Consider the following 14,151-nt stretch of genomic DNA (forward strand, 5'->3'; position numbering starts at 1 on the left):
TGGTATACTTTGGTGACAGATTTTCTTGTAGGTAGAATGGCGTCCTAATTTGTTTTATATTCCTGTTTGTCCATGATCACTAAAATATTAGCTTTGTCCGCACGTCGCACAATGATGTCGTCATGGTTTCTGAGTTCCTTAGCAGCAGTACGGAGTTTTGGTGTTAGCAGGGGGGTGTTGTCACGGTCACGTCGTTTCGTGCTTTCCGCGCGTAGTTGGTCTTAGTATTTTATAAACCTCACTGTGGTTACAATATGAAAAGTAACAGAAATCTTCCTAAACCTTACAAAAACTTTTAAACACATGCAAAAATATGTTCTAAACCTTAGTGTTTCTACTATATGAAATGAAACGAAAGTTCTCCAAACGTTACTGTGACTACTATATGAAATGAAACGGAAGTTTTCCATAATTTACTGTGACTACTATATGAAATGAAACGAAAGTTCTCCAAACTTTACTGTGACTACTATATGAAATGAAACGAAAGTTCTCCAAACTTTACTGTGACTACTATATGAAAAGTAACGGAAGTTTTCCATAATTTACTGTGACTACTATATGAAAAGTAACGGAAATTTTCCAAACTTTATTGTGACTTCTATATGAAAGTAACCAAAGTTTTCCAAACTTTATTGTGACTGCTATATGAAAAGTAACGGAAATTTTCCAAACTTTATTGTGACTTCTATATGAAAGTAACCAAAGTTTTCCAAACTTTATTGCGAATTCCATTCGATTAGCTACAGAAGTATTCTCAAGCTATGTTATGAATTGTATAAAGATTAATTGGAAGATTTTCGAAACTATGACTTCCAAATAAAGCATTTTCAAACCTTATGGTAACTAGTATTTAAAAGTTTGTAAACATGACTGTCTCTGTATTAGAACTTCTAGGTCACAAAATCACCCTGGAGTTCCAAGAAATGCACATAGGAGCTGTAGAACGTAGCTTAAAGCTACAGAAAGACGTCCCTAACTTCGTAGGACACATGCAACACTTGGAGTTCAACGGTTTCCGTTATTTTGAAATGGCTCAGACAAGACAGTTGCCCAACTTTCAGGTGTGAAATATATCTATGTTTCCATAGCATGTTGCGATACGGATAGATACAAATGTTTTTAATTTAACACACTAAGTTTGGTAAGAGATAACATTTTATGATATGATATGGTTGGATACAAATGTTTCTAGCCTGAAATATCAAATCTAGTAAGAGAGAGAACATATTTTATGATACAATATTGGTGGAAACAAATGTTTTGAACATTATTAAATTTTGGTAAGAGAGAACGTATTCTATGTTATTGTATTGGTGGATACAATGTTTCGAACTTATATACATTATTAAATTTTGGTAAGAGAGAACGTATTCTATGTTATTGTATTGGTGGATACAATGTTTCGAACCTCTATATACATTATTAAATTTTGGTAAGAGAGAACGTATTCTATGTTATTGTATTGGTGGATATAATGTTTCGAACTTGTACACATTATTAAATTTTGGTAAGAGAGAACGTATTTTGCAATATTGTGTTGGTGGATATAGTTGTTTCTTGCCAAAATCACCAAAGTGTAGTAAAAAAGAACTATTATTACCGTGTACTTGAAGCTATTAATACAAGTATTTCTAATCAACAAGAAATCCTAACCTTTTAGTATCTTCCAAATTTAGTTATGTTGTATAGTTGGAAACACAGTTCTAACCCACCAGTAACGGTAAGTTCGGTATAGCTGATTAAAGAACTTCTAAACAAAAGGTTTGGTAAGGAGAAATAACAGAATGTTTTGTTGTGATACCAATATTTCACTCTCACATATAACAAAAAAGTTTGTCAGAAAAATCATATACCTTATAACCCTGTAGGTGTTAGATTGTTCATGGATCTATATTTCTAACAAATGCAAAAAAACTTTAGTAAAAATTAACATATTCTGTAAGTATTGATATAAGTATTTTCCTCTCTCAGGTAACAGCCAAATTTGGTAACAAAGAACATATTGTTCACCATCCTGTCACCTTCAAATCCAAGTGGACTTACGTAGGCTTACCCCAACTTAAAGCTTACTCTACGATGAATCTCTATTTTCAGTTTAAAACCTCTTACCCTAGTGGACTGATCTTGTACAATGGTGGGAAAGGACAAGACTTTATTGCTATAGAACTGGTAAATGGGCATCTTCACTACATCTTCAACATGGGCGATGGCCCTCGAAAGGTCAGATCGAACACTCGTCGTACACTAAATGATAATAAGTGGCACGCAGTAACTATTGGCCGATTAACTTTACATCAGCACACGCTCATGGTAGACGATATGATTGCTACTGTGACCAGCATGGGATCCAATGTCCATTTGGACTTAGATGGACTACTGTACCTTGGTGGGGTTCGAGAGTCTATGTATGAAAAGCTCCCAAAAATAGTTCAATCAAAATACGGATTTACTGGGTGTATTGCGTCGCTGGATCTCAATGGAGAAACCCTCGATCCCAGTACTGATGCTCTAATTCCTAGTACTCTCGTAGCCAAAGGATGTGCAGGTGAATGTCCGCTAGCACAATTTGCAATCTATTGATAAAAGCTTACCTTAATGTATGATTACGCTTTCCAAAAATATAAAATAATTGATAGCTTGTGTAACGACATTGTTGTAAATTTGTTTACAGTAAACGGCCAAAAATCACCTGAAGACCTTTGATTTTGTATAATAATTACAAATGTATTACATTAAATAATAATAAGTTTAAGAAGACATAATTCTAATTATCAACTTTATTTTTCTGAATGATCTTTTAACAAACTTAAATGCTAAAAGAATATATATGTTTTTATTATTAAACTGTTATATATATTATTAATAAGCACAAATTATGAGTCGTGAAAGTAAAAATAGCCTCTCATCACTCATCAGGACCAGAGAGGAAGTGCAGTTCTAGTGCATGTGCTAATCATGGAGTATGTGTACAGTTATGGAATAGTTATACATGCGACTGTGACATGACGTCATTTACTGGCCCAACCTGTTCTGACGGTAGGGTGTATATTTTATTTATTGGAGTCACTTAACAGTGCAAATTAATACTTGTCCATTGCTATAAGGTTAAACTACACATAAAATTTTTAAACAGATAAGCAGTTTTACTGTTTTCCTCTGTGAATTAATATTTGTTTCGTGTCCGAAAGGCCATGTTAGCTAGAGCTGAAGAAAACCTACAAATGTCGAATTAAATGCTTAAATAGTGAGTTTTGTAATCATATCATACTGTGTTGAAGATAGTTATATAAACCAAAAGATAACATTTCTATGGTGTATTGTATAGGATAGTTATTTAAATCAAATAATATATGTAACCAGATTGAGAATTAATGTAAAGGAAAAAGTATATGTAACAGAGGTTATGGTAACTAGAAAGTACCAGATTATGAACTGTTGTAATAGAAGTTATGGTAACTAGAAAGTACCAGATTATGAACTGTTGTAATAGAAGTTATGGTAACTAGAAAGCACCAGATTACGAATTGTTGTTTGTAAAAGAAGTTATGGTAACTAGAAAGCACCAGATTACGAATTGTTGTTGTAATAGAAGTTATGGTAACTAGAAAGCACCAGATTACGAACTGTTGTTTGTAATGGAAGTTATGGTAACTAGAAAGCACCAGATTACGAACTGTTGTTTGAAATAGAATTTATGGTAACTAGAAAGCACCAGATTACGAACTGTTGTTTGTAATAGAGGCTATGGTAACTAAAAAGTACCAGATTGTTAACTGTTGTTTGAAACGAAAGTGGAGACGTTATTTGGGCAAGACTTTTATATTTTTTAAACTTTTCAGAAAGCATAGCCTACAGATTTGGAGGTGATTCGAGCCTAATGACCTATACCTTCACTCAGGACAAGCGCCCCGATACCAAGACGGATCTCCTGGCGTTAGGATTCATCACCATGGAGGATAATGCTGTGTTGGTGAGGATAGATAGCGGAAGTAGTAACGACTACATGGAGTTGGAGATAGTAAGTGTTAGCATACTACTTATGCTGTTGCACAGTATGAGTAGTTAAAGATACAGTATCCAAGTTACAATAACCTAATGGATTGAAATAGAGTAGATATTATAACATTCAAGCTAATGCTGTTACATAGCGCTACTTTAAGATTGGGTTTATGGGTCAATCAGGCTGCTTTTAAGTAGTTTGGTGGAAATATCATACAACTCATTCACTGTGAAACTACTACATGCCTTGATTTTGTTCTAAAAATTAGTTCTCGGCTTTCCAAAACTAGTGTTGATTCCAGGACTAATAGAACTGTTCCTCTGATCTACTCCATCAAATACAAAAGTATATATATCAGTGGTACATGGATCTGCGACCAGTGAATTTAAGGGTATTGAATTTTTAAACATAAAACAAACCAATTAAATGCCTTCTATACTCTTAAAGTAGACGTAAATGATGCTTATGTGCTTACACTAGAATTTTCTGTAGCTGCTTTGGCTACCATCAGGTGTGGCAACAATGGCATGGCTCGATTACAATTTCATGTTACTTTCTCTTGTTTCATGTTTAAAATATTTGCTTTAACTTGCTTTTCAGTTGAAAATCCATCGACAGTAATGTCATCAAAGTTTTCTATGAAGACCTTGTAGTCTTCCGCGTGTTTGATGCAGAGTTTGTTCAACAAAACAGAAAGGCTCTACTGTTTTTGCTATTTGAACAGATGCTCAAAATATATTCAAACTAGGCGTCATTCAACGTGATTTGAGAGCTTTTCGGGTGTTTGTTCTACTCGTTTGAACATCTGTGTTGCAATGGACAAATTCCGATAATGAATTTTGAAGACATTTATTCGACTGCAAACCTGTAACAATTTGTGAGACGGTCTGTGCATTGTTCACATGATGTCTAATAGTCAACTCAATGGTATGCTCTCCAAAAGTGTGGATCTAAAGGAAATTTCCCGTCCTGGTTTCAGTGTGAAGATAATGAACAATCCTTCTTCTGTAGGTGTAAGATAAAACTCAGAAACAGCGTGAGTTATATTTATTCAAATAACATTTCGCATTGTCACTCTGCAGCACAATTTTGTGTGTGTGGCCAATCGCTTTTCATGCGCATTTATAAGAGAACGGTTTCGGCTCTTTACTTTTTACTTACTACAAGGAGATGTTCAACATACATGTTGTTTCAAATTGGCTTTCCTGTTTCATCACTCCATGAATTCTGTTGAATCATACCAGCTTATTCCTCGTTTATAGTTCCTCTATAGTTTTTTCACGAACATAGAGAGACTTCGAACTTCATCTTAAAATCAACAATAATTATTGCCCTGTCCGTGCAACCACTTGCTGAACTTTGATTCCGTCAAATCATCATGTATGTCCTAAATTGATATTTGTTGATTTGTGACACGGATTAGATACTCTATGAAAATGTGAAACGTTTTCCTACACTCAAAAAGGATTTATTTTGTCGTTTGACCCATTCATTACCACTCACGATTATAATACATTTGTGAATAATATCATCCACCGGGTGAAAAGGAGCTTAACAACTTTGACAATCGTACACCAAGTTTGCCTGAGTTTCCCTTCGTGTAAGTCCATGTGTGCGACTCGCATCTTCAAAATTCAAGTGTTCTGTACATATACTTAGACACAAGCTTCTTGAAATGTTTATCACATTCTAGCGAGATCATTCACCAGGAAACCTGTTACGTAGTCTACAGCTGTTGTTTTTTATGTAACTGAACTGCATTGCTTGTCAATTTGTCAACAATCTTGAAAACTAGCTGCCCTAGGCTCTTTCTCCTCTCGTGTTTATACCAAGACTCGTAGCTTCAATCATCCTTATAGGTGAAAAACTTCGAGATACTTTCGGAAAAGGAACTTCAACTCCGTCAAACAGTATAATTTTTGTTCTCCATAACAAGTATCCAACATTGTGAGGTGACAACACCTAAGAAATGGCTTCTTCTGCGCGCAATTGACTATATCTCTTCAAGATACAGGTTAAAGATCATACCGATTCACCTGTTCACAAATCAGGTTAAAGAGCATACCGATTCACCTGTTCACAAATCAGGTTAAAGATCATACCGACTCACCTGTTCACAAATCAGGTTAAAGATCGTACAGATTCACCTGTTCACAAATCAGGTTAAAGATCATACTGATTCACCTGTTCACAAATCAGGTTAAAGATCGTACCGATTCACCTGTTCACAAATTTAAAGATCCAACAATCCACCATGTACGAATCACGTGCTTGGAATTCTGTTCTCTTGGCTCCAAACTACTCTGATCATTGATCCATGCAAGACAGCTTGAACTTACTTTTGCTAAGCCTTTGTATTGTAATATGTTGTTCAGCAATTTATTACGTTCCATCCTCGTTGTGAATTGTATTTGCTTCTAAACATGAGCCCGTTTTCAAGTAATTCATTTCCAACTGTTCTGAAGATACAGGGTACAATATTTTTGCACTTTGGATTGTCTCGCATCCCAGTGCAATATTCATATCATGCCAGCTTTAATCATCACTCTCACGCCTTTTGTATGCATCTTCACAGTAGTCCCTTCTTGTCAAATTTTTCAATGAAGCAAGCTCAATGTCTTTGGGCATGGTGTTGTTATTAATGAGTAGAATAAACGAATCTTCAATACATCCATGTTTGCTAGAGTCTTCACCATATTTATACGTATTTTTTTTTCTATTTTTATTCCTCTGTTCCTGTCATCTTCAACGTTTTCTTGTTTGGCATAAGAAGTGAAACACTTTGATGCTCGATCCAATGTCTGCCGTTCATGATTTTTATATCTCAAAGGCCCTTTCTGACCGCTCTTACGGATTATATTCCTTCGAACCGAATGCCATCATGATCACAACCACATCTGCTGCATTTCGTACACACTTAGCACCTCGGACACTTTTACTTACATATGATTGGTGGGATACTATTGTACGGAGGCATGTCCATGACGTCCCTAGATCGTAAACTGACAAGTTTGTGTAATGGTGTTGCAGCAAGCATGACACAAGAGTAACGTACTTTGGGAAATATTTTGTATTTTTTGGGGTCTAGTTTACGGTTGTTTTTTTGGTTTTGTTGACCAACAAAAATGATCAACAGGAAAAAAACTCATTTTGTATACTTCCAATTTTCATCTATCTGGCGATATCAATTTTGGGGTGTTTTAAGTTTTACTACACTCAATAAACCCCAAAATCGTCACTTTCATCAATCGTGCTACCTCATAAGACCATTGTTAGTAAGGTACCAATGGAACTAGCAATTATTACATAGAACTGAAAGTAGCAAAATAGAGAGGCAAATCCCTTACATTAATTTGTACCAAGCATCAGTAATATAAATTATATTAATTAATATTTTTTTACTTTGTACTTTACACTGGCCCTCCGGTGGCTTGCGGCAAGTCTGTGGACTTATAACGCTAAAATTCGATTTTTCGATAAAGACTATTGTGTATCTCTGTGGTTAGCAACAAACAAAGAATACTTTACACTGAGTAACGTCTTTATTGGTAATTTCATTTATTGCGTTAAACATTGAGATAACAATTTTAGTGGTATTTTAATTTGTTAAATGAAATTAATAACTAAATAGTAAAATGAATAGCAACAATATATGAGTTCTTTAACTAACATTTACTCTATTATATCTTTAATAATAATTTCATTAACATTATTACTCAGAATGTTTAATATATATATATATATACACACTCTATTTTTTATTTTTGTGTTTATTGTATTTCATAAAGATTATTTTATATAGTTGGCTTAGTATGTGGACTTAAGACTAACCTAAATCTCCTAAGCTGGTCACACCTCGTGATATATTATTGGAATTACGGCCGAAAATACCGCTAACAGCAAGCATACTTAACCAATGAAACAATGCATTTTAATCTTTATAAGCGAGGCCATAACAGCACATTTAACAAGCTATCCTCTTTACTCAGTTCACTTTTAATTCTGATATAGGTAGGCTAGTTATGTTGTTCAGAAGTTAATATTTTTTTATTTGATATTTATCATAAAATATTTTTATTACTAACAATAGTAAGTCTATATTAATTGTAAAGCCTTTGTTAGTGATGTTACTTGTTATATTAACGTAATATTTATGTAGTATTTTCCAAAAAGCATTGTTTTTATTAATAATGAGAAATATGTGATATTAATGCGTGTGTTGTGTTTAAAATTGCATTATCTTGTAGTTACCAGTGTGTGACGTCATTATTATTTATCTAATTGTTTTATTTTATTCGTTACGTATTTCTGAAAGGATCAGACAGCGTCTTTCCAAGATTCAATCGTGGTTACAGCTAACGAGATAAGGTAGGGTAGAAACAAAGATAAGAATTGTAGACCATTGGAAAACGGCTAATCAGACTCTCAACAAGCAGCACGTTATGTTAGCTGGATTTTGGGCTTATCCTTGTCAGGAAACTAAATAATAAAAAAGTATGTTACAGCAGTTTCAGGGAGACTTGTGACGGCATATAAAATATTACATTTCTTGTCAGTTCTTAGTTAATTAGCAGATAGATAAGGCGATCATGTCCGAAGCGTGCAGTGAGAATTAGTAGCCAGGATGACATATTACAGAGAATACAACTCAAGAAACTGTAGGTGTGAAAGCTAAATAGCAATTTACACAAGATGTGCTGTGGTTTTTTGCCTGATTCAATGACTCAAATTCTTGATAAACCAACTGAGGTTGGAAACCTTATTCACCAACTTAGGGAAGCAGAACAGAGAAGAAGAAGAAGAAAGTCTCCACCAGAAAAAAAAAACAATCATCCATTTAGTCAAGTCACGTGCATTTCTTAGAGTCACGTGCACAGAAGATGAGCTTATCTGTGAGAGAATTTTTCTTCACAGATAAAGTTAGATTTTTAATCACGGTCCTATATCGAATATTAGAAGAAGAAAAAATACAGCAGCTCTTCTGGAAAAACTGAAAAGATTCGAATTTGTAATAAACTAAAGAGCAGTCGTAGGATACCGTGAAAGCGCTCGTGGATATTTCGATTTTTCAAGTTAGATTTTCTCAATTGGATAAAAAAAAAAGAAATAACAGAATATCGCGTTTTCCTTATTTATACATATTTGTAGATACAGAAATAATGTACCTCAAGCGACAGAAATAGTTCCTCTCTTACATTAAGGATATATGTAATTTAAATGTACCTTATGTTTTATCGTTCATTTTTGGTATATTAAACTTCATAAGATCTGGGTACTTTGCGTGTTAAAGCCCATTTCTTGTACATAGGTTTCTATAAGTTAAAAGTACTTTCGGTTTTAGTAGGTCTTACCGTTCCTATATAGCTTTACAACTCGAAAATAATTCGCTTTTTTTTTAGATTCTTTTTTTTTGTATGTGAAACTCGAAAAGTTTAAACTGCTTCTTTGTTTTCTAAAATCTCATCTCTTCTGTACATAGCTTAGGGTTGAGTACGTTTTAAAATATAAGATTCACCGAAAATTGTTAGACTTATTACACTGTTAACACATGTCAGGAAAATATTATTCATACTATTACTAAACATTTCAAAAAATGACTTATGTTAGAACCTTATTGTTCGTAGAATTGTTAGACATTTCTTCAATTCGCGTATATCGGGATATTGTTGAACAGAAAATTGTTAGACGTTTCTGCAGTTGACGTGTATCAAGATAGTGTTTGTTGATCGTGGAATTGTTAGATGTTTCTGCAGTTGACGTGTATCAAGATAGTGTTGATCGTGGAATTGTTAGATGTTTCTGCAGTTGACGTGTATCAAGATAGTGTTGATCATGGAATTGTTAGATGTTTCTGAAATTGACGTATATCAGGATATTGTTGTTCATAGAACTTTAGATGTTTCTGAAATTGACGTATATCAGGATATTGTTGTTCATAGAACTTTAGATGTTTCTACTGTATTAATTTATATCAGAAAGGTAGAGTTTGTACACTTATTGGACATTTTTACATAATTGTATTCCATTAGAATATTGTTTATAACATTGATATAACGTTTCGATTAAATAGATTTATTTCAGAAGGGGTTAGAGTTTGTATAATTAAAATGTAGAATTGGATGTGTAAATGCTTATATGTCAGAATGATGTTTCCCTCTTTCCTTTGCTGTTTTTATGATCACATAATGTATCCATTTGTCTTCTAGTGACGGGTATGAACTAGTGGTTAGCATGCTCGGACAGTGGATCCAGTGGTTACTAGTTCGCGTCTCGCTGCCACACAAATTAGCTCTGTGGGTGCGTCATATGAGTGACGGTCAAATCCCATTATTCTGTCAGATTCTTTAGAGAATCGCAAGAGTTGGCGGTAAGGTGCAGTTGACTAGTCGCCTTCCTTCTAACGCATCAGTTCAGAATTTGCGCAACTAGCCATTTTGTAACTTTGCGCAAATATTCTAAACAACCATTTTCTTCCAACTAGCTTTTGCAAATAAGAATGTTGGCATGTGAATGACCCTGTGATATATTTGTAAACACACGATAAGTATGATAACCCGACAATGTTCTTACACGGTACAGGTCGAAGGCAACATATTTGTGGTATACAACATGGGTACTGAAGATCACCCTATTGGCGAGCTTAGTGTGAGAGTAGATGATGGTCAGTACCATGTAGTTCGATTCACCCGTGCTGGCCCCAACTCCACTTTACAGCTTGATAATCATAACGTTCTCACCAAATATCCAGAAGGTAAGATTTCCAGCTTCCTTTGATTATTTATCGATTGCATATTAATCAACTTACTTAATGATTTTTCTGTTTTATTTCCCTTTTAGGTTATGCACCAGTAACTCATAAGCAAGTTGTATTGTATCTTTTAGTTTCTACTTTAGAAAAAGCCACCCAGTGGCACAGCGGCATGTCTGCGGACTTACAACGCTAAAAACCGGGTTTCGATATCCGTGGTGGGCAGAGCACAGATAGCTCATTGTGTAGCTTTGTGATTAATTACAAACAAACTTTAGAAAAAGTTAATCATTGAAACTTTATGGGTAATTTGTTGTTGTTTTTTTTAGTTTCTGTTTTATCGATTTTTTTAAATAAAAGTTAATTTTAAACACACAAAAAAAACACGATCGTTGTAGTCATGGGAGGGATTTTGTGTTTGTGAACCACACGTGATCAGAGATACACAATTACATTTGTTTTCAAAACCAGAAACGTTAATATTTGTATTTTTTTTTAAAAATAAAAAATAAAAATTATTATTACTGGAGCTATTCTCGTTTCCGGTGCTTAATATCGACGTTAATTTTTTTGCTGAAGCTCAAGAATGTTTATAGTTTATTTAATGTTAGTTTTCTCAATCATAAATTACAATATGTCTACATTAATACTGGTGTTATCAATCAGAAAGTTCAGTATGTATCCAATATCGTTAATAATGGTGTTACCCATCAGAAAGTCCAATATTTATCCGGTAGCATGAATACTGGTATTATCCATCAGAAAGTTCAATATGTATCTAGTAGCATCAATACTGGTGTTAGCCATCAGAAAATCCAGTATGTATCCAGTAGCGTTAATAATGGTGTTATCCACCAGAAAGTCCAGTATGTATCCAGTAGCATTAATGATGGCGTTATCCACCAGGTACTCCAGTTTTTCTAGTAACTTTGATAATGATTTTATTCACTAAAAACAACAAATGTTCTAGTGTTATGATGCTGGAAAATAATTAAAAAATGAACTTAATATTCATTTAATACATTATTTGATGCTTTTAGAATGAAGTATATTAATGATTTGTAAGAAAGAGGGGGAAAAAAAGGTGTATATAGTTTTCATACGCTTGCGTAAATTGTGTATTTAAAAGTTATTTGTTTTTATTTTTCGAAGGCTTTCTAAGATTTATATATTATACTACCGCGATATCATGCCTCATTTTAAAACGAATAACGTGAAGCCCACTAAAATATATATGTATGTCTCTGTTGGTATTCAGGTAACATCCGCATCCGTAAAGAAGTTACAAGTATCCGCAAAACCAAGTTTCCGGAAATTTTATGCAAAGTTTTAAATTAACTTAAACAGCAAAGGAAAACGAGCAAACAGAAGTGAAAAAATAAGATAGAATATTTACCTGCAATAGTGAATATTCAGAACCAAACTGGCTGGCTTCTATTTTTTTTCTTTTGTGTGTTTTTTTTTTGTTGTTGTTGTTGTTTGTTTCTGTTGTTGTTGTTGTTCTCTTTTGCTGTTGTTGTTTCTGGCTGCTGGAATAGTATAGGTTTTCCAAAGTATTTCGACAATACGAGATTCAAGGAATAGACAAGAGAGCTGAGTAAATACCTAACTTTTATTGTCAGACTGAGATCCTAGTGCAACAACCCATAATCATCAGATTACTTACATCCATGATCACTCCTAGTAAATATATCCAACTCATACCAAATTGTATAGGTCTCTGTATCATCTATAGAAATGGGTAAAAACTCCACACTAGGAGTCTGATACAAAACGATTCCGCGTTTGCTTGAATCTTCTGAATGTTGTTATATGTAACTTTTATATAAACAAAAGGGTAAGTGCATATCTACAACTGCCATACATCCGGTTAACGTAAATGTCATGAACTATGTGCAGAACATTTACGTGGAAATTTAGATAAATTACCTGAATATATCTTACAAAGATACATTTAAACTTGTTATAGAAGGTAGAAATTAGAACTCATTTTTAGCTGTAATAAGTCCTCTTTTCAGGATTTCCCCCACATCCAAACATTAAAATTAAGCATTAATGAGCGAATTAGAAGGTTAACTACCAGGTTTTCCTTTAGGTGTCAGCGACACCTATATGAAGACAACAAATGGCTATAAAAATATTCCAGCAACAGCCAGTTAAATAAAAATTAATAAAACTCAAAAAATTAATATGAACTTAAAAATAAAATTAGAATACAATAAAAATATCGAATTATTATTTAAAAGTAAATGAAACTCTAAATAAAATTACAATTTTAAATACATCAGACATTATTCGTCAAAATTAACCGCCTCCAGTGGCTCAGCGATAAGTCAGTGGGCTTATATAGCTAAAAATCGGGGTTCAATCCCCGTGATGTGCACTGTACAGATAGCCCATTGTGTAGCTTTGTGCTTTACAGAAAAAACAAACAAACAAACAAACAAAAGGAAACCATAGTTATAACTTAACACAAATTAGAAGTTAAATGAAACAATTATAAATAAGATACTTGGTTACATAAATTTCTTTACAACACTTTAGCAAAATCGTAACACAAACGGTTACATTACAAGATAAAACCAGTTATGGTACCATTTTTACAAACTACAGTTTAAAATTGAATATACAAAACAAAAAGTACTAAACAAAAATCAATATTTACAATTAGGATTTGAAAGTGAATTTGAAATAAACAAACCACAGAACCACCTACAAATTAGAGTATTCTAAAATGAAGTCAGAATTGTAAGACGCATAAAATTGGCTACAGATCTAAAGGTATTTGAAATTATATTCGTGAACCTGTCGGAGTTTTTGTATAGGCCGGATTCTTTACAGTAGGTGTCTGCGACTTGTTGGCGATATATTTCGACAATAAACAGACAGCACACAATCCACTTGTTTTAAAATAATATATTAGAACAAGTCAAACGTATGTACATATGTTCTTTACACTGTTGGTTATCATAGTTGTATCCAGTGCTAATTGTTTCTTTTCGTCTAAGTCCATACAGGCTGGTTCAGTTACTTTAGAACACAATTTGACAAGACAAATTATTAATCCTGCTCTATAATCACAGAACAGTTTATGATAATTTCACTTTAAAATCGCCATTATAACTGTTGGTTACCACAATTGCATACAAAGGTTTAAATAACTGTCTCCTTTTCGTCAAATTCCACACAGTTGATAAGATGACTTCTTCTTCTTTACTCTATTATTACAATACAATTTGTGATAATTTCGCTTTAAAAATCGTCACTATACCCTCTTTATGGCTCAACTCACAATCACGTAGTCTAGATCTATGTATTGAACTAAATTTTAAACGCCCATTTATACCTCGACAGAGGTCTAGAACGTTACACACACCTCTAGATATTATGAGGCAATAAT

General features: G+C 33.6%; 1 protein-coding gene across 1 annotated transcript in view; it reads left to right on the top strand.

Moving 5' to 3' along the window:
- Positions 1-14,151, top strand: part of LOC106457652 (neurexin-1-like) — a 206,004-nt gene that overhangs the window by 156,364 nt on the left and 35,489 nt on the right. The window contains exons 11-15 of the mRNA XM_022383663.1: positions 889-1,064; positions 1,975-2,548; positions 2,920-3,039; positions 3,843-4,021; positions 10,583-10,754. Coding sequence (XP_022239371.1) covers positions 889-1,064; positions 1,975-2,548; positions 2,920-3,039; positions 3,843-4,021; positions 10,583-10,754 — 1,221 coding nt within the window. The remainder of the gene's footprint in view (positions 1-888; positions 1,065-1,974; positions 2,549-2,919; positions 3,040-3,842; positions 4,022-10,582; positions 10,755-14,151) is intronic.

Source organism: Limulus polyphemus, unplaced genomic scaffold, assembly GCF_000517525.1.
Source record: "Limulus polyphemus unplaced genomic scaffold, Limulus_polyphemus-2.1.2 Scaffold357, whole genome shotgun sequence".
NCBI lineage: Eukaryota > Metazoa > Arthropoda > Merostomata > Xiphosura > Limulidae > Limulus > Limulus polyphemus.